The sequence below is a fragment of the Dama dama genome, chromosome 33 (genome assembly GCF_033118175.1).
Source record: "Dama dama isolate Ldn47 chromosome 33, ASM3311817v1, whole genome shotgun sequence".
Taxonomy (NCBI): Eukaryota; Metazoa; Chordata; class Mammalia; order Artiodactyla; family Cervidae; genus Dama; species Dama dama.
Genome location: NC_083713.1, coordinates 72,042,260 through 72,064,686, shown reverse-complemented (window position 1 = coordinate 72,064,686; position 22,427 = coordinate 72,042,260). Strand labels below are relative to the sequence as shown.

Below are 22,427 nucleotides of genomic sequence, written 5' to 3'. Positions count from 1 at the left end.
GTGGTTATCTGGATCATGAAGATCTTTTTTTGTAAAGTTCTTCTGTGTATTCTTGCTACCTCTTCTTAATATCTTCTGCTTCTGTTAGGTCCATACCATTTCTGTCCTTTATTGTATCCATCTTTGCATGAAATTTTCCCTTGGTATCTCTAGTTTTCTTGAAGAGATCTCTAGTCTTTCCCATTCTATTGTTTGCTTCTATTTCTTTGCACTGATTACTGAGGAAGGCTTTCTTATCTCTCCTTGCTCTTCTTTGGAACTCTGCATTCAAACAGGCATATCTTTCCTTTCCCCCTTTGCCTTTCACTTCTCTTTTTTTCTCAGCTATTTATAAGGCCTCCTCAGACAACCATTTGGCCTTTTTGCTTTTCTTTTTCTTGGGGATGGTCTTGATCACTGCCTCCTGTACAATGTCACAAACCTCTGTCCACAGTTCTTCAAGCACTCTGTCCATGAGATCTAATCCCCTGAATCTATATGTCAGTTCCACTATATAATCTTAAGGGATTTGATGTAGGTCATACCTGAATGGTCTAATGGTTTTCCCTACTTTCTTCAATTTAAATCTGAAATTTGCAATAAGGAATTTATGATCTGAGCCACAGATAGCTCCTGGTTTTGTTTTTGAGTGTATAAAACTTCTCCATCTTTGGCTACAAAGAAGATAATAATCTGATTTTGGTATTGACCATCTGGTGATGTACATGTGGAGAGTCAGTTCTCCCACATTGCAGGCAGATTCTTTAGCAGCTGAGACACAAGGGAAGCCAAAGAATACCCGAGTGGGTAGCCTATCTCTTCTCCAGCAGACCTTCACAAACCAGGAATTGAACCGGGGTCTCCTACATTGCAGGCAGATTCTTTACCAACTGAGCTATCAGGGAAGCCCCTCAACATCATTAGTCATTAGGAAAATACAAAGTAAAACCATGATGAGAAAAAACATACTTATCAGAAAAGCTTAAAAACAAAACAAAATGGGCAGTACCATATGCTGAAAAGGCTGTAAAACTATTGGAACTTGCAAATAAGCTGGTGAGGATGCAATGAGGCTCAGGTACTCTAGAAAACAATTTGGTAATTTTATATAAAGCTACGTATACAATTACTGCATGATCTAGAAAGACCTCTCTGGGATTTGCACTCTACATAAATGAGAATTTAAACCCACACAGAAACTATAAATGAACGTTTCCAGTAGGCCTATTAAAAAAAAAGAAACAAAAATTACTGGAAGCAACCCAGATATCCTTCAATGGGTGAATGAAGAAACAAACCATGGTACATCCACATAACGGAATACAATTCAGCAATAAAAGGCATAAACTATTGAAGCACAGTATCTCAGATCAATCCCAAATGCATTACTCTAATTAAAATAAGTGAAGTGCAGTGAAGTGAAAGTCACTTAGTTGTGTCCAACTCTGCAACCCATGAACCATACATAGTCCATGGAATTCTCCAGGCCAGAATACTGGAGTGGGAAGCCTATCCCTTCTCCAAGGGAGCTTCCCAACCCAGGGATCGAACCCAGGTCTCCCACATTGCAGGCGGATTCTTTACCAACTGAGCCATTAGGGAAGTCCCTAAGAAAAGGAAACCAGTATCAAAAGGTTACATACTATACTATGATTCCATTTATAAGACATTCTGGAAAAGACAGACTATGGAGTCAGGGAATAGGCCAGCTGTGGCCAGAAACTGTGGGTAAGAACGAGGCTGGACTACACAGGGGGAGCAGGAGTGAGGATTTTTAGGGGCAAGGCAGGGGTGGTGGTGATAGAATTATTCTGTATTCTGTTTGTGGCAGTGGTTACACGAATCTACACATGTTAAAATTCATACAACTGAACACCAAGAAAAAATGCATTCACTATGTTACTTTAAGAAACAAATATTCCCATGCTCCCTCCCCTCAAATCTTTTTTCCTTCCCTCTAATCCTGAAGTTGTCATTCACAATACTTTTCTACAGTTCTCTTATTCATATTATCCTCTAGGCATACCAAATGTCATCATGTTTTCAACCAAGCCATGTTCTCTCTTGATTTCAGGTCTTCCTTCATCCTGATAGCTCTATGATGGGAACTACTATCTTAGCTAAGTAATTCTTACTCATTTTTCTGGCTTCAGTAAATTACTCCTAAGAAGCCTTCCCTATGCTCTGCTCCCAAGCTGGATTAGAAGTTCCTGCTATAGGATCCCACAGCATTCTGTACTTTCCCTTTCATATTCTCAAATATTTAACGGTTTGTACAGGCTCTAATTTTTTCCCCTCACTGTCTTGTGTGCTCCACGAGGGCAGGGATAACTGATGTTTTGTTCACTAAGTCATCCTCAGTGCCTACCATGTACAAGGCATGTAACAGATGCACCACTAAGAAGGTTCTAAGATGTCTCATATCTTGCAGATTGCTATAAATAACTTGGTTCCACTCTGATCTTTTTTTAGCCTATAGTCTAGAGGCAGAGAGAAAAGATCTTACCTTGGTTTTCAAAATAAAGTATTATTTTATATTCAATTAAATATTGTGATATTCAATTTAAACAAGTATTTTCTTTATGTGTCGTCTCCCTTCTTCCCTTTGTCCCTTTTTGTTTCTGATGCTGCAAATGTCTCTTCATGTTCACTTAATATCTGCACATTTTCTTAAGTTCTCCATATCCATATACAATAGAAACACCTTTTCCTAGCTCATGTCTTTTGGGTCTGTACAAAATACTTAATATTTAAATTCCTTTAATTTGGCACTCCACATTTATGGTTTTCTGAAAAAGAGTTTTACAATGTAATAATTTCAACAACAAAAAAAACCTTAAATCAATAAATAATAAAACAGTTAATTATGTATGAGATCCAGCCATATCACTTAAGTTAAAAAAGGAATGTCTAACATTCCTTGGTGGGTTCAGCGGTAAAGAATCTGCCTGCCGATGTAAGTTCAATCCCTGGGTCAGGAAGATCCCCTGGAGAAAAAACTGGCAACTCACTCCAGTATTCTTGCCTGGGAAATCCCATGGACAGAGGAACCTGGTGGGTTTAGTCCATTGTGGGGGGCGGCGGGGTGGCAAAGAGTCGGACACAACCTAGAGACTGAAGAATAACAACAAGCATTCTTTGTACTTCACTGACAGCAGCTAAAGAAAGCAGACAGCAGCCTAAACTACCTTCAGAAAACTGTTCAGGACTAAAGTGACTGACTTTAGTGGTCTTTTTACTGTTAACCACAGTCTAGTATACATATTGACAATTTCACTTGTTTTAAGCTGTATTATAATAAAAAAACAAAATCTAGTGACAACTTGTTACCTTTGGAGAATCATGTCCAAAAGTAATAGCCACAAAGAGAGAGGAAGGGTGAAGGGACCATTTTAAAGAACATAAAAAGTTCAAGAGGAACTTACTTAAATACTTTAAATCGAACCAGATAGGTTTTCAAGTCACAAATGCTCAGAATTACCAAATACAGTCACGTGAGTAAAGCAAGTCATTTGATTTTTTTAAAGGAATGACTGACACAAGCTGTGCGAAATGTAAGAACTAATCAATCCTCCCCTCTAAGAAAACGGCCAAAAGAAGCCCTATATAAAACCATGACATGGAGCAGAGCTCTGAGTCCTCAAACTACTGTCTGTCTGTGGGTCTCTGTATGTCTGTATACAAAAATAAACTCAGAACAATTATCTAGGGAAAACTTAACTCCCTTTCAGGCTGGTATCCTTATGAGGCTTAGTAGTTGTCCCAAGAAAACATAAAGCTATTACCAATTCAACTGATGATTACCTATAATCCCACTTTTCATCAGGTATAGAGAACAGCTGTACTTCAGGTACTTCTAAAGGAATATAATCTCTTGATAAAACAATTATAAAAAGGAATCTATTCCTTTTTAGAAGAAGCACACAAATGAAGAACCACCACATACATGTATGCTTATAGTAGGAGGATAACAGTCTTCTGGAAGCAGCAAATTGACACAGTGAAAAAGAAGTTAGGCTGTTATACAGGAAAAGCCAGTAATTATAAAATTTCATGTTAACAAAGGGATGGTGTAGGGGGAAAACCAAAATATGCAAATACAATTGATTTTGTGCTTTATAAATAAAAATTTATAATGATGTCACTAGATGAAAAGAATATAGTAATACAGGCCTTGGTGAGGTGAAATCATCTTTTATAATAATGATTTTCATAAAATTAAAAATACAAATAACTACTTTTCTTGTAACAAAAATTCTAAAGGCACTGTCTCTTATGGTCAGCAAAAATTATCCTTGTAACACCCTACCTTGAAGAAAAATAATATGTAAAATTCATGATTCTTCTTGTCAGGTAATGAATCTTGAGTGACTGGGTTAGTAAAATTACTTATATTCAGAGGAAACTGTCAATGCAATGTTGGTGGCACTCACTATTCCATTTGTTGCCTAATTCTATCAGGGAATCAAAAACTTTTTTTTTTAACTGAATATTTATGCTTAAGTCAACAACATCAAAATGTTTTCTTCACTTACCCTTGCATAGTGGAATTCAACTCCATAGAGTTCTAAGGTACGTGCTGTGTTCAGGTAACTAAATTCTGCTTCTGCAGGAGATAAGCCTCTGTAAAAACACCACTAGGTTAAAAACTGTAATAATCACAAATATGACCAAGTTACATAAAGCTTATTTATCTAGAAAATTTTCAGCCTTCTAATTAAATCTTTTACAAAATACAAAATATACGACTATTCCTCTTAGTTATGTACAGGAACAGCTACCTTTTCTGGAGGGTACATTTTCAGTAATGCTAACTAGTTTGTAGAATCTGTTCTTATTTTCCAGAAACACAAGAATGGGTCAAGTTTTTAAAGTTCCAAGCTACACTTATGGATGTTACAAAGTCACTCTCAGACTAAAACAAGTATCCTTCAAAGTCTGGTCTACACTCCACACGTGCATTTTAATCACACAAGGTACTTCTCACACATGCAGTCTTTGGGGCGAGCTCCAGAGCAGGGTTTCTCAGGGTGTGGTGCCCAGACAGGGGCCGACTCATAAGATGGACAAAAATTAAGAGGGTCACAGCCTTTTGTAGCACTTTGGCAGAGTTATTTTACATCTGTTGCATCTAATGACAACAAAAAGTAACTGTAATTTTTAAAGCCTTTGTTTATTTCTCCATTTTGTTTTTTGAGTAATTCATTTTTACTATATTTTTCAGAAGTATTGTTCCATGAGAGACTGGGGGAAAAACTAGTCTTTCATCACAGATAGTTTCAGAAGCACTGTTCTATAGAACCCAGTATTACAATAAAAGGGGCTCAAATTGTTTATATTTTAAGACATATTCCAGTGATTCTTATGAACACAAGTGCGAGAACTACTACTGTAAATGCAAAACCTTTAAAAAGGTTCTATTACATACAGTTCTAACAGCCTGGGTTATCTGACATCATGCTCTAGCAGAGCAAAAGCAGCAAATTAAAAACACAAAGATAACCATTCATTAATGATACAAGAAAAGGGAGTAACCAGCTTGCCAATGTATGAACATAAAACAGGATTCCTCAAATAAAAAAACAAAGCAGATATACTTTTCTATAAAATTCAATTAAGTTAAATAAACACTCTACTTTTCTCCCAAGCCCCATAGTTAAACTGGTTGATTCTATTTTTTTTTTCTTTAAAAATCTGCAGAATCATTTCTTAAAGGCAAATAGAAATATATAACCAACACTGTAAAACGTACAAACATTCTCCTGACAGAAGCAGCTTTTCATTATTGGTAAATTTTTTAAAAATCTGATTTATCTTCAAACCCTTGGTTCTGATATGCTATGTGTAGAACTTTTATAATAGATGGCATTTACTTTTAGAACAAAACAATCCCCACACCTCACGAAGCCAGTCTATTAAAATTTCCACTCATTAGTCTTATTTTAGATTAGGGGTCAGCAAACCTTTACTGGAAAGAGCTGGATAGCTAACACTTCAGGCTTTCAGACCATAGAGGTCTCTGTTGCAATAACTCAGCTCTGCTGTTACAATGTGTAGAACAATGAGGGAATCTGTGTTCCAATATTCATTTATGGACATGGAAAGTGAAATTTCTCAGGCTTTCATGTGCCACGAAATGTTATTCTTCTTTGATTTTCTTCAACCATTTCAAATGTACAAACCACTTTTATTAACCTGTAAGCCATACAAAAGGCGGCAGGGGGCCATAGTGTGCCAACCTGTTTTTGACACATGGGCCATTACTCAATGAAAGTAACTTTCCTTTTACTAAGAGCTCACAGACTCGATGGGCATGAGTTTGAGTAAACTCCGGGAGCTGGTGATGGACAGGGAGGCCTGGCGTGCTGCGATTCATGGGGTCGCGAAGAGTCGGACACGAATGAGCAACTGAACTGAACTGAACTGAATATTTCTTCAGTGCTTACTATGTGCCAAGCACTATTCTGAGTACTTTGTATATATAAACTCATTTGATCCTTAAAATAACACCAGAGGTAGATAGCTTTATCATCCCCAATTTACATATAAGGAAGCAGAGAAATAGAGTGATTGGGCCAAGGTTATAAGATAGAAGCTGCCTCATTACAATTTCAAACCAGACTGAATGAGTCTGGTTCAGACTCTTAGAATCTAGTCTTTCAATCAATATGTAACACTGCAAAATATTCCATGAGTATTTTGAAAAGTGTGGTAAAGCAAAACTGAACTCTGAACCAATAAACAATACAACTTTCTATTCAAAGCAAAACACTCTCTTCTTGAAAACTCATGTCACAGAAAATTAGACTCAGAAAATATCAAAGCTGAATATTGTTATGAACGAAAAAAGTTAACTATTTCAAAAGAATGTTTTTTATTAATTTAAAATTCCATGGACAGAGGAGCCTGGTGGGCTACAGTCCATGGGGTCGCAAAGAGTTGGACACGACTGACTCACACACACAGAGTCATTACCAAACAGAATGGATTCCTTCCACACAGCTAAAAACTAGGAAAGAATGCTAAGTAAATTGATCTGCATATTATGAGTACATTATTAATATTCTAAAATTCCTTTTTAAAGAAATGGCTACTTTGTAGAACAGCAAGTGCTATATCTGTTTACATATAGCTTAATGTTTCTTAACAGACATGAAAATAAGCCTCATATATTCTATGAAATGGGCTTCGCTGACAGCTCAGCAGGCAAAGAGTCTGCCTGCAATGCAGGAGACACAGGAGAGGTGGGTTCAATCCCAGGGTCAGAAAGATCCCCTGGAGAAGGAAATGGCAATCTACCCTAGTATTCCTGCTGGGATAATCCCACAGACAGAGCAGCCTGGCAGGCTCTAGTCCATAGGGTTACAAAAAGTCAGATATGACTGAGCATGCCTGCATTCTATGAAATAAGTGATATTTTTTAGTATTAAATTACCTACATTTCTTTATACTAATCATACTATTTTATATAATAGCAACTGTTCTATATAAAGTAAATAAAACCACCACATTAGAAATAATTTAAAACATTTCTCTAGAAGAGATACCATCAAGAAGTTTACTAAGTAAGCAGAAAAGTAAATAAATTCTTACATATGTTGCTGATGTAATTTTGCAATTTCTTTTTCAAAATCTTGAGGTTGATTAGGAATGAAAGAATAATCTGAGAGGTAGTCTGACAAGTTTTCTGATTGATTGTAGTCTCCAAGTTCAGCTAATACATGGAAAAAATTTTAACACTTTATAAACAAACACTTAAGTTTTATAGCCAAATCAACAATGTTATGAATTCTATTATATTTCTGGATGTAAAGTATCTGTTTCTACTGTTACCATTTAAGCAAGTTATAATGACACATTTAACATTTTTCTAGGTCTTAAACAACTTCAGAAAAAGTCTTTCCAGGAACCAAAGTAATTGCTAATTGGATGTTTTATTATGTTTTTTGTGCACTTTTTTCTGTATGGTAACATATATCTCAATAACTCATACATTAAAGGTAATGGTCTAGCAACAGAAACCATGCAATCATATGCTATTTGGCCAAAATCTGGGCTGATACTTACACTGAACAGCAAATGAAGCCAAAAGAGCAGCAGTATTATAAGGACAGGGCAATCTAATAAAATAAAACAGCAAATAACCCAAGGTTAAACACAATAATTTTAAATGCACTATAATTTAAATTATATTATTCACACTTGAAGTTTCCAGGTGACTTACATCTTTAGCTATTAAGTAATGAACTTATCTGATGAAAAGAATTCATGCTACATAGAGCCATCTTTCAGCAGATAATCTGTCTGCAATAATCACAAATTACTAAATGCAGAATTAAAAGTATTTTTAAAGCCCATTACTAAAAAGTTAAAATAGCCCACCTTCCAGTAAGAATATCTTGTTTGATTTGCAAAAAATACTGGTACCTTGGGGAAAAAAAAGATAATTAGTATTTATTGGAATTACAAAATAAAGAGTTTTAAAACCTGTATATTTACATTAACAAATAAAACTGAAATATTTGCTTTTATAATGAACATATTAGCACATGTAAAGATATTTTAAACTTTCATAAATTCATGGATCCAAATATTTAGAATTCTTTAATAAATGAAATTTTATACTTCAAATATTTTGTTTCCCTAGCTTCTATTATAAAACTTTCATGATTTTAAGAATTACATGACTGAAGAAGATGAGGGAGAAATACTCTGAAGATTGGTGTTTGCCAAAAGTAGAACTGGGAAGCACAGGAAACGTAAGTCAGAGACACAAAGAACAGACAGTAGCAACACACTAGAGATCAACTGAAGAAAGGCACTCTTTCTGCTGAGCCAGGAGGCCAGCGTCAAGGACACCCTATGTTGCTCACTACAGCATCAGGCAACAAGAAGTTGCTAACTGTAGAAAAGCACTTTTCCATCTTCATTTGAGTTAAGAAAGCTCTCTTTGATCAGGGGGAAAAAAGTTCCCTTCCCTACTGTTGCTCTACTATTAAAATTGCCAAGAGGCCAATTTCCTTTAAAACCAACAAAAATTTAAGTATCCTATACCAAGAATACCAAGGCTGCTCCCAAGATGGCCTTGCCCTTCTGTCCCTGCTGGTGGGTACAGTCATCCCCTCCCTGGGTTTATCAGTGCCTGGGAAAAGGCACCTGCGCTGTATCACGTGGGCAGAAGATAAAATTGAGTGGCTTTTAATGTTTAAACAGAGAATTAAGACTTTCATTTCACCCCACTAAAAAAAGTACACCACAACAGTCAAAATTATTTAAAATTTTAGTTGTTTGGCTATTACAGTTATTAAAGAGTTTCATGACAATATTCTAATTACCAAAGAATGTAATTAAGATTTTCAGAGAATCAGATATAAAACAGCTGATACAAATATCCTGGCTTCATATATTAATGAAGTACATAAACTCCTTGTGAGGCTTAATACATAGTATTACAATATTACCTATGTACTCAACCCAAGACAACATATTTCTATCTGGTTTACTTGATTTCATAATTAAAAGTTAAAGATTTCTGGTGGGAAACAGCCTTATAGTTAACATTGAAATGTGTATATCCTTGATATAATACTGTAAATCCTATACAAATAACATCTATGCTTCCTGAATTTGATTTATATGCTGAGCAGTAAGAACTGATGGGAGTGGAAACCAGAATTAAAGTCCTAAGCTAAACCAGCCTGTGACCTTTGGCACATTACTTAAAATTTGGTGGAGCCTTAGTTTCTCTATTTGTAAAAAGGAAGTAATATCACTTGCCTAGTATATGTATCACAGGGGCCCTAAATATGGTGATAAAAGTCCAATTTTTAAAGACAATTCAGACCTTTAAGATAGATTAATAATGACTGAGCTAAATGTAGAGACAATTTAAGTTGTAAAAATAATACAATAACATATCATGCACTAAACACCTACTATGTACTGAATATACTAAGCACTAAAAAGGTATGAAAGAAATGTCATTTGTGTTGTAATGACTCCTAAGAAAATGCCAGCTCTACTTATGCCAGCACCTGTTAATACAAATGACATTTAACCTGATGAAAGGTCTGTAACTCCTTTTTTTTTTAACCACTAATCCAAAAAAGAATCTCAAGGCAAGGCGGTACAACAGTAGACTTCCCTTTTGTGGGGCTTAAACCAATCCTTAATATTGAGCAACTGTGGCTAAGGGTGTCCTACCCCTACTCATGACCATAACAAGAAAGCTACCCAAGCACTAAAGTTTTAAAGGAGTCTTTTTTTTTTTAACCCTGGCTGCATATTAATAGAATCACCTGGAAGCCAGGTCTCACCTGAGACCTGTTAAATCAGAATATCTAGGGGTGTGGCCATGGTACCAGCATGTTTTAAAGCTCCTCTATGGTGATTCTAACTTGTAATTAGGGTAAAGAATCCTTGATGTATAAATGGTAATAAAATTAAAATTTGCCATTTACTCCATTTTACCAAAAAACACCAGTTACAAGATTCTAGGACATTACATTATAAAGGATTTTTAAAATAATGCATTATTTCCAGGGAAAACATATTTTAGACTGATAGACTTTAGCACAATTCCACTACTACTACCAAACATGATTTTACTTTATTCTACTTCATGAAGATAGTCTGACTTTAATTATCAGTGAGACATTTATTCCCTGGTTATGTTTTCAACACAGGCTATAAAAGAACCAACACATCAAGCTTATTAAGAAATTTAAAGACAGTGTTTTGAGTGAGGTAAATTATGAATATAACTACAATTGACAACATTTTAATTGCTTATGCCAACAAAGTTTTCATAAACATTAAGCACATTAGAAATCCAATTAAAAACTACTGGTATTTTATTTTTCATATACATTTAAAAACTAATTACATAAATAGATATTATGGAATACTTTGTTAATTTGATTTCAAGTTACATGTACCAGTAAAAAATGCACTTTAAAATGCTTTATGATTCCCAATTTTCAGTAATTCAGAGCAATTTCCTTGAAGTTCATCCAAAGTTTGGGAAAGTTTTATTATACTGAGAACTATTTATTAAGACAAAAGATCCTATTAATTATTTAACAACAACAAAATCTGACTGATTAAGAGTTGCAATATTAAGCTAAGGTTTTCATATGATACAACTTTGCCTTTCAAGATAAATTATGTTGGACATTATTAGTGTCAAAGGTTGGGACTACCTAATCCTGGATCCACATTCCTGAGTTCTGTTATAAAAACGGTAACACCCTGCCCCACAACAAACACATAGCAAAGGACTCTCAACAGTGCTTTACTTCTCCACTTGACCGAAGTATTCTAAAGGATAATGAAAACATTAGCATCTAACAGCCTACCTACAGATAGCTTTAGGTGTGTTTGAGTGCTAAATCGCTTCAGTATTTTCAGACTAACTGCAACACCATGGACTGTAGCCCAGCAGACTCCTCTGTCCATGTGATTCAGATTTTTAATTTGTCATCTATCTTTTAGAGTAATTCTGAATACAGTCAATGACCTATATTCTTATATCATGTGGAAGGTATAATATACTAATTTTTAATTCTGTATTTAAAAACAAAAACTACTAATTCTGTCTTTCAAGCAATACGTAAGGTTATCATTCAAGTTATTTTAATAATGACAGTTACCACACTGTGATTACTCCCCATGATTTCTACCTTAAACAGTTCACCTAACATTTATGTGATATCAAAAGGCTTATTTGGGTCATTCTTGTGTACATTATGTCAAGTAGAAGGGACAACAGAATTAACTGCAAATGAAGATCAAACTAAAACTGGCCGATGATGTGGGGATTTTCAGCCTGAATGTGCTGGGGCACTCTGCCAGCATGCTCTACAAAGATACCTGCTGACCATCACTCCTGCACACAGTGGTCATACATTTAATAAATTCCATGCTCTCTTCATGGAAGTAAAATACAGAATATGCTTTCACAAGGCGAAAAAAGAAAAAAAAAAAACAAACTAGATTAACTGTCACTATGCAGAACCCCTGGAATACAACTGTAGCATCATCTAATTACTACAATTAGTGCCAGCAGTGCTTCTGGCCACTCTTCACAAAGTTACTATTTATATGGTTAGGAAGCTGCTTACAGCTGGGTGAGCTGGCCCTCGGGTTAAACAGCCTCCTAAATCTCTCCCAGCCGTCCAGAAGTGGAGCAAGAAATTTATCTTAAAACACCCACCATCTATTCTGTGTGCTGGCAGGGAAGCTCAGAACTATGTCATGGCCATCTATTTTTGCCTAATTTCAAAATTTCTTAAGAGTTTTGACAATATTTTCAAGTAAAAATATGCTCCATAAACCCACCTTGTATACTCTTCTTGTAACTTGTTGGGGTCACTTACAAAAAATTTGACTCTAAAGTTCAAACTGTAAGGAGATCCTCCTAGAATTAATAAAAGCAGTTCTAATTAATCAGATTATATTAATCCTTTATCTTTATAAAGTACATTTGTATAACATCAAGTAAATTTGTTTGCTCACTCTTTAGCTGCTTCCTTATTGGTTTGTTTGGATCCAGCCACCTCTGAAAAATAAATAAATAAGACTGATTTGTTTTTTCCTTGAGGAACTAATACATCAATTCTTGCAAATCTATTCCATTTGAAGATTAATGCTAAAAATTGCATATTTTGAAAAGGCCTAGTAGGTGGGGGGGGTGGGGGGTGGGAATCACTAAATTACAAACTCATATCAAATGTAACAAAATTCTACAAGAAAGTACTGAATGTATTTGTGATTTAAGATTTTGCTTTAAATTTCAGTGTGTAATAACCTCTATTCCAAAAGTAAAAATGCTTCATTACCACAATATGAAGTGATTCTGTTAAGTATTAAGTCTATAAATTTTTTAAAATTCTCTTTATCTCTTATAAAAATATGCTTGACTTTATGCTCTCATTCAGACAAAATTTACACATCATGAAAATCTACTCTTACAAAAAAAATTTAACTCCTTCTCTATTCCTCAAAAAAGAAAAGAAAATACTCCCCCCAAAAACATCCCACACTAATTTTTTTAAGAGACAATGTTTAGGGAAAAGACTGCTTTTTTGTATATGAAAATTTCAAGTAGTCTAAACATTTCTGAATGCCGCTTAAGCTCTATTTCAGGAAAACTATAAATTCAGAAAACATTTCAACAGCCAATGTTTCAGTTAAAAAAATTAAACAACCCAAAATGAGGTCATAGATATGGCAGTATTTTCAAAGCACTACACAAATATAAGCTTATATATTGTTACTTATAAACTTTCCTACTACCACCCACAGTCGATCCAATAAAGTGCACACAAATAGATCTTAGAAACAAGTGACTGAAAGTAATCCATGAGTCTTTCCTTTCCACTGTCTGTAACATCCAACACATCAAATCCAACTAATTCTACCTCCAAATCATCCCTAGAATTTAACAATTCTTCTCCACCTACTCTGTCACCATCCTTTAGCCTCTTAATAATCGCAGTCTGTCTCTTCTCTTACTCTCATCCTTCATCCTCCAGAAGCTAGTCCATTTTTTTTTTTTTTCTTTTTGGGTCTTAGTTGTGGCACTTGGGGTCTTTGACCTTCGTTGTGGCATGCAGGATCTTTAGCTGTGGTATGCAAACTCTTAGTTGTGGCACGTGGGATATAATTTACCAAGGATTGAACCCAGGCCTCCTGCTTTGGGAGCTTAGCCATCAGATCACCAGAGAAGTCCCTAGAGTAGTCTTTTAAAAGTGTCACTCCTTTGCTTGATATCTCTTGATAACTTCTTAATGTAATATCCAAAAGCCTTACTATGGCGTACATGAGCTCTCCTTACCTCTTCTTTTTTTTGTTTCTTTAATGTTTTATTTGCCTCAGTTAATTTTAAAAATGTATATTTCAAAGAGGCAATTCTAGACTCCTGATAAGTTTTAGAAGCCTTACAATACCAATCAAAACAGGTGTCCAGTTCAGATTTGACAATTCCAGATCTGTGGCTGTTAAATTTTTTTTTGACATATCCACATATCTACTCTCTTTTAGATTATTTTCCCAAATAAGCCAATACAGAGCATTGAGTAGAGTTCCCCTGCTATACAGGAGGTCCGTTTTGGTTACTTTATATACTGTAGCGTGTATATGTCAGTCCCAATCTCCCAATTAATCCCCCTTCCCTCTCTGCCCTGTAACTCTTAAAATGTTTTCTACATCTGTGACTCTATTTCTGTTTTGTAGATAAGTTCCTTTGTATCCTTTTTTTTGGTTTCACATACTTAAATTGATGTATTTGTCTCCTTAACTTCTTCCACCTCAGTTTTCTGAGCTTCAGTTATAACGGCCTCCTTTTTGTTTCTCCAAGATGCCATCTTGGGGCCTCAATTCCAAGCATCCTGATGCAAAGAATGTCCTTTTCCAGCTTTTACCATGGCTGACGTTTTTCGTTATCTGTCTCAACTTAAATTTCACTTCATTAGAAAGGCCTTCATTGACCGCCCTATCAAAAGTATGTCACAAAGCTCCTATCTACTTAGTTATCTTTCTTCTGGTAAGGAACATTAAATTCCTTTGTGACATTTTAATTGCAATGTGTTTTACCTTTTATTGCCTATCTCCTTTCCTAGATTATGAACTCCTTAAGCTAAGGAATAATATCTGATTTATTCAAAGCTGAAGGGTCAGTACCCAGCACAGAATATAGCATATAACATCTACTACAATTATCTGGTGAAGGGCTAACTAACCCTGTTGAATGACTCAGCAGTTTCTACTTCTGTGCCAATAATCAGATGGTTTTACCCCTACTTAACACATCTCTTCCCCCTAGGTATCCACCCATTTATCCACCGTCTCACCCATGTATTTATTAATATAGTGATTTTTTTCTGCATATTTTCTAGAAAAAAAAGCATAAATTATATTTATTTTACTGTCTAAAATCAAAATTTGGGACAATTTAATTCCCCATAGCCTGCCTTCCTCACTCAGTTCCCCTTCAAAACATTCTGATATCACAGATGCACACGTTTAAATACATAAGATGTGTGAGGCTGGCAGAGCTTAGAGGAGTACACTAACAAGCACTGGGAAATGTTACAGATTTCCTCAGTGATGGCAATTAGATAGGAGGTATACTCTTGACTTAAACCACGAAGATGGAGCAAGATGAACTTGAGGGTGATGGGGTCAACTTCACTCACTCCACCCCAAAAATTCAGTTCAGATTCTAACTAGCAATTGTTAGCTAAATCTTCATAACACTGACACTTCCACATCCTCAACATGCTATTTCTTCATTTACTCATGTCATCTATTATCTCTTCCTGTTAAGTTTTATGGTTTTCTTCCTATAAGTTATGTTATCTCTAATAGCAAAAGTTTATTCATAGATATTTAATGGATTTGGGTTTTCAAAAGAAAATCTATTTAATTTGCTATTTTGTTGGATTATGTTCCCTAATCAGTACATAGAAAGTGATTGACACTTGTTTGTTCAGTTTTAAGTCCTACTAGTTGTAAAAAGTTTTCAAATGATTCACTTGGACTCTCAAGGCAGATTAATTACATCACTAAGAAGATATGAGTTCTCTGCATCTTCATCCCAAACATACAAACGTATTTATTCCACAGAGAACAGCACATGCTGCCTGAGGGGTTAAGAGCCTAGTTGTTTCAAATACTTTCTCAGTGAACTGTTTGACAAACTGTACTGCATCACCCTGAAAACTCTCCCGCCTCCACCATATTTCTCTCCTACACCCTCTTTGATTCCCTCTATTTGATTTTTCCACTAATCCTTGTAAGCACAGAATCTAAGAAGTCCTTAAAATTTCTTGTGTGCTCATGGCACTCATTTTATTGTGTGTATGTACAATATTTGACATCAGAAAGCAACCAAAATCAGGCAGAAGAAATAGTACCCAAGTTTAATCTTGAAAAACAGAAAAACTGCAATGGGTGAGATTTATACATTTGCAGTTTTTTCCCTGAGGGCAACCTCAAATCAGCACAAGGCAGGGGACAGTCTCACTAACTTGAGGTGTCAATGGACAGAGTTCAGGCGGAGGAAATCCTTGAGGAGGAAATCCTGATAGACAGGAAGCAGTAGAAGGGTTTAACTAAAGTCTGGATATAAAAGCCTTCACAACTCTGGTTGATGGTTCAGCTTTTGCATGCACAGGAAGATCCCAAAACCCCAGGAAAAAGAAGCAGTTGGAAACATAAGGAAATGGTATTCATTTCCGTTAATTGAGATAACTGTTCACCCAAAGGGAAGCAGAATATGGATGTGGGTCCAGCCAGACTGCGCTTATTCTCCACCCAAGTGGAGGGCCAAGTCATGCAGGGCCTCACCACCAACCTCCTTCTACCACCCTGAGAGGCTCCCTATGTCCTTTTGCAATCAGCCCCTCAACCCCCCAGGCAACCATTGATCTGCTTTCAGTCACTATGGACAAGTTTTGCTTGCTCTACAATTCACTATAAATAGAATAATAGAGTATATACCATATAGTATTCCACTATGTAAAAACATAACAATTATTTTTCATCCATTACTTGCTGATAGACGCTGAAGTTAATTCAGGAATGAGCTATTATGAATAAAGCTACTATGATCATTTGTGTACAAAGTTTCACAGACTGTGTTTTCATTTCTCCTGGGTAAATACCCCAAAGGTATTTGGAGATGTGTATTAAACCTATGTTTAAGTTTATAAGAAACTGTTAAACTATACTTTCCAAAGTGGCTGTATCCTTCTGAAGTCCTACCAGTGGCTCCACATCCTAGCCCAAACCCGGTACTGGGAGACTCTCAACTTTTGCCACCCCAGCGGACGTGCAGCGGCCCACCACTGTGCTTTCACTTCACAGTTCCCTGACGTGCCTGTGCTTAGTACACGCCCTTATCACAGTGGTCACGTTCCTTTTCCAAGTTTGCTAACAGTTTTCATGACGAATGGATGTTGGATTTTTTCTTATGTAAATTATGCCTTTGGGCTTCCCTTGTAGCTCAGCTGATAAAGAATCTGCCTGCAAAGCAGGAGACCGGGGTTCAATCCCTAGGTTGGGACGATCCCCTGGAGAAGGAAATGGCAACCCACTCCAGTATTCTTGCCTGGAGAATCCCATGGACAGAGGAGCCTAGCAGGCTGCACAATCCATGGAGTCGCAACAGTCGGACACAACTTAGCAACTAAACCACCCAATTATGCCTTAATTATACTGTTTTTTAAAAAAACAAACCCACCAGCTAAAAGCATACTTAATGGGGAGACACTGAGTGCCTTCCTCCCACGACAGACAGCAGGCGAGGCGGTTTGTTCCCATCACCTCTATCATCAGCATCCTCAAAATCTCAGGCTTCACGTAATAAAGAATAAAAAAATAATGGGAAAAAAATAAAAAAGACTGGGAAGGAAGAAGTAAAACTGTCGCTATTCACATATGACATGATTTACACAGAAAATTCTAAGGAATCAATGGGAAAAAAAAGATACCAGAAGTAATAAGTGAATTTAGGAAGGTCTTAAGATACCAGGTTGATACAGAATCAAGTGTATATCCTAGTTTCTTTCTTGAATACAGAGTTGGTTAAAAATTTTAAAATAAATGTAACTGACCATATGTTTATATGACAACCTCTGTAGAAAATTCTAGGGAATTTACAAAAAGTGACTAGAATTAATAAGTGAGTCTAAACTCACAACCTTCCTAAGAAGGTTGCACAATAAAAAATAAACCATTTCAATAAATGGTAACTGAAAAAGAAAAATCAACAATACCATTTGGATGGTTTTTCTATCTACTTGCTGAAGACAGAATTTGAGATATCAAACTCTCTGAATTTACTCTTTCCCTCATGAACCCTTCTGACTTTATCTCCTAAATACCTTGAGCACTTACCCATCCATCACCACTAACTTCATTAGTGCAACAATCTCCCAACTGTCTCTAGTTCTCAGCTTTACTTGCCACTGGCTATACTGCAACCAAAGTGATATGTCTAAAATACAAGTTTCATGATGCTTGTGTAAATAAACCCTTAGGCCAGTACAAAACTCACATTAAAAGCACTTGATGATCTATTGTACTATTCATATCTCATCTTTGACCCATCTTCTCTTCTGGTTCTACAGTCCAGCCATAGGTGTTAAGATTTTTTTCAGTTCCTCAAACGCAACAATCCTCTCTCTTCACTATGGAACTTTGTATATGCTACTGATGATTCTCTCTGAAATACTTCTCTGCACCCCAGATTCCTCTGCCATTCCCTACGCAAATGAAACCAGGAGAGAACAAAAACAAAGATCTACCATTGAGCAGACTACTGAAGAGGCTTATACAAAAGGCAGTAAGAGCTGAACTGAGGCACACAGTAGAAACGGATGGAACGTGAGAGAAATACGGTAAGAACATGACAAAGAATAAGAGCAAGCATTTCAGCAGGCATGTTGTGCTAAAACATGGCATGTCGAAAAAAGTATTCCTCAATGTGACTGCTGTACTTCCTCAAACTGGATAAAATAATTCAAGAATACTGACTTATGGTAAAATTAACTCAAATAGTAGACTAAATTATTTTCTATGAATCATTTCTTACTTAATTAACAGTCCACTGGGTTAGAGCAGTGGTTTTCAAAATGTAGTCCCTGGAACTAGCGGCATTAGCATTATAGGGGAATTTGTTTGAAGTGTGAATTACTGAGCTCCACCCCAGATTTTTTGAATCAGAAATTTAAAGCACAGGGTCCAGAAATCCTGAACTATAAAAAGCCTTCAGGTGTTTCTGATCTAGGGTCAAATTTCAAAGTCACAAGGTTAGGGGATATGGAAACAGTAGTAAATATCATATCCATAATATGATATCATATCCTAAAATATCATAACCATAACAAAACTATCATCGGAAGGATGAAACTACAGAAAGAATAAGTTAAGAATAATCAATTTAGTCCACTCTTTGTCTCACTGAAAGGCACTATAATTCACTCTGGGGGGAAAAAAAGTAAATATATTACCCTTGATGTACACAAGTAATATAACCTCAAGGCTCTGATGAAATCATGCTGATAAAGGCCACCAAGGTACAACACCATTAAGTGTGTATGAAATTAAGGAAATCATGGATAATGAATTATAGCCATTTATTCATTATTTTGCCCTCTCATTCAATACATATTTACTGAATAAAATTATTATATAAGATATTATGCTAACAGCTAAAGCTGTGATAAATAGGTTTTAAACAAAAGCAGAAGAAATTTCAAAATTCAAAGCTTTTCTTTAAGTAATTTTGTTTGCTACACTGGAACTCGTTGCCAGGGAAGATTCTAAAGCAAAGGATAGTCAATTATGATTCTGTATTTCCACATATAACTCTATAATTAAACACTAAGCGCTTTTTCAGTTTATCAATTAAATTGGTATCAGTAGCTATGTGCCTAAGACAATATTAATTCTGATCCCCTAAAGTGAATATATAGTGTGTGTATATGTGTATAAGTGTATATATATAAACATATGCAACATACATTTATACATGTACATGTATAAATAACATACATAAGCTTTAAGATGAAGAAACTGTTAACTAATAAGAATTGACAACAATTCACTTTTTAGGAATATTACCAAATTCCTTTGATCACTGCTGGTAATTTTATGGCATGATCACCCCCTCTCCTCAGCATGTTCATTTTTATAAGTCCTGTGTATCTATATCATTGTCTCTTGGGAAGCAATACTTTTCAGTAGAGAAATAAAGGCTTTGGAGTCAGATAAATATGACTTCAAATCCTTTCTCAGCTACTTAATTATCTATGTAATTAAATGAGTTTTGTAAGCTTCAGTTTTTCAACTTCAGGAAAGTTTTAATAACAGTTTCATAAGATTATTGTTGAGAATTTGGTTTACTAACAAGTCCACAATAGATATTTCATAAATGTTACGTCCTTACTCTTTCTCTTTGTAAAAATGGCACTTTTCTCCTTCAGTACGTTAATTATCCTCAAAGTCTTGATACACTTCATACTGACAATCAGAAATGGGACAATAATGAGATTTGTGCTTTAAAGGCTCCTCCTCAGATATGTTTTCCCATTACATCGATTCTTCTGAATATTTAAATACTGAAGTTGTAGTGCTGTGAAAAGACCTGCAGGGGGAGTTAGGAGATTCAAGTCTAGTTTCATTAATACCAGCATGGAGCTTGGGCTTTAGGGCTTCCCTGGTGGCTCACACAATAAATAATCTGCCTGAAATGTAAGAGACCCAGGTTCAATCCCTGCGTGGGGAAGATCCGATGGAAAAGGAAATGGCAAAACACTCCAGTAATCTGACTGGAGAACCCCATGGAGAGAGGAGCGAGGTGGGCTACAGTCTGTGGGCTCACAGCCACTGCAGTATACAAAACATTTCCTTCAAAACAGTCCTTCTCCTTTACTAATCAAAAGGACATCACAGTCTTTTGTGAAAAACCCCCACTCTTTAACCATATAAATTTACAAAGAATTCACTATTTCTGTTATTAATCACATGATATCTTTTATTTCTATGATGTGATTTTTCTAATAAAAACAATCATTACTGTACTTACTAAGGAATTAGTTAACAATCTATGGAACTTCATGCCCAAGAACTGTAGACCTTTGAAATTTAACCTCTGTCATTTGGAGGCATCTCCTGTGAATCTTTGTACTTGAAAAATTTAAAATTAACAAATTAAGAATTTTGGTCATAAATAGCTTGCCAAGAATGCCACAAAAAACTAATTTCCTCTTAATACAGCCTGATTTATGTAAGACTCAAGATACATTAATATTTTAAGTATTTACTTCAAAATTTTAATCTTAACATTCTAACTTTTATGCCCAATATTTCTCTCAAAGAAGTATGAATTAGGTTTGCCATTCAGTTGTCTAAGACATATAGAGAAACAAGCAGCCATTTGACCAGTAGACTGATTTCTGATCATGAAAGCATTAAGGAAATAACCTAACAGAATAAAACATCAAGAAACTGAGGTTTGGGGCCTAAGAATTACCTCTAATCATTCAAATTAAATCTTTTTTAAAAACTCACTAAATCAGTGAACAATGTAAATCAGAAAGGACTTAGTATGAGGACAGAGAAACTGCAGTGACGATGAAAGACAACGACTTAAACTTACTGGGTTATCTGTGGAATCGTCAGTCAACTGCAAACCAAAATAGTCATGCTCAGTCAAATCAAGATGCTTGAAGACTATATCCAACAGAACTTGCCCCTGATCATGTTTCTGGAAGAAAAACAAAAAGGAAATCAAACTCACAGGCTATACACTTACAGATTGTTAAAACTCTTGGACTCTTCTCTCATATTAAGTTTGCAACTGTTTTCATGCCAGTGACTTGGTTGAGCATAAGGACTCCACACATTACACAGTAGTTTAAAAAGTCTGACTCTGGGCAAATTGGTTCTAAGAGTATATAATAAAAATGAAGCTATAAGGAGAACTTTGTAAATGGCTTCTGCTTTCAGGTTATTCAGTTCAGTTAATTCAGTTGTGTCCGACTCTTTGCCACCCCATGGCCTGCAACATGCCAGGCTTCCCTGCCCATCACCAACTCCTGTAGCAGACTCAAACTCATGTCCATCACATCAGTAATGCCATCCAAAGATCTAATCCGATGTCATCCCCTTATCCTCCTGCCTTCAATCTTTCCCAGCATCCGGGTCTTTTCAAATGAGTCAGTTCTTCGCATCAGGTAGCCAAAGTACTGGAGTTTCAGCTTCCGAATCAGTCTTTCCAAAGAACACTCAGGACTGATTTCCTTTAGGATGGACTGGTTGGATCTCCTTGCAGTCCAAGGGACTCTCAAGAGTCTTCTCCAACACCACAGCTCAAAAGTATCAGTTCTTCGGTGCTCGGCTTTCTTTATAGTCCAGCTCTCACATCCATACATAACTACTGGAAAAACTATAACTTTGACTAGATGGACCTTTGTTGGCAAAGTAATGTCTCTGCTTTTTAATATGCTATCTGCTGCTGCTGCTGCTAAGTCGCTTCAGTCGTGTCCGACTCTGTGCGACCCCATAGATGGCAGCCCACCAGGCATCCCCGTCCCTGGGATTCTCCAGGCAAGAGTACTGGAGTGGGGTGCCACTGCCTTCTCCAATGCATGAAAGTGAAAAGTGAAAGTGAAGTCGCTCAGTCGTGTCTGACTCTTAACGACCCCATGGACTGCAGCCCACCAGGCTCTTCCGTCCATGGGATTTTCCAGGCAAGAGTACTGGAGTGGGCTGCCATTGCCTTCTCTGAATATGCTATCTAGGTTGGTCTTTTATTTCAATGAGCTTATCTTTCAAGGAGCAAGTGTCTTTTAATTTCAAGGCTGCAGTCACCATCTGCAGTGATTCTGGAGCCCAAGAAAATAAAGTCTCTCACGTTTTCCATCATTTCCCCATCTATT

At 36.1% G+C, this 22,427-nt stretch overlaps 1 protein-coding gene across 2 annotated transcripts in view; it reads right to left on the bottom strand.

Moving 5' to 3' along the window:
• Nucleotides 1-22,427, bottom strand: part of PTPN4 (protein tyrosine phosphatase non-receptor type 4) — a 185,286-nt gene that overhangs the window by 91,276 nt on the left and 71,583 nt on the right. Inside the window, exons 3-9 of one of the 2 annotated variants that reach the window (XM_061135467.1) lie at nt 21,146-21,253; nt 12,496-12,538; nt 12,319-12,418; nt 8,362-8,406; nt 8,047-8,099; nt 7,573-7,693; nt 4,515-4,602 (exon numbers count right to left, since the gene is read on the bottom strand). In XM_061135467.1, coding sequence (XP_060991450.1) covers nt 4,515-4,602; nt 7,573-7,693; nt 8,047-8,099; nt 8,362-8,406; nt 12,319-12,418; nt 12,496-12,538; nt 21,146-21,253 — 558 coding nt within the window. The remainder of the gene's footprint in view (nt 1-4,514; nt 4,603-7,572; nt 7,694-8,046; nt 8,100-8,361; nt 8,407-12,318; nt 12,419-12,495; nt 12,539-21,145; nt 21,254-22,427) is intronic. The other variant, XM_061135468.1, reaches the window with a different exon arrangement.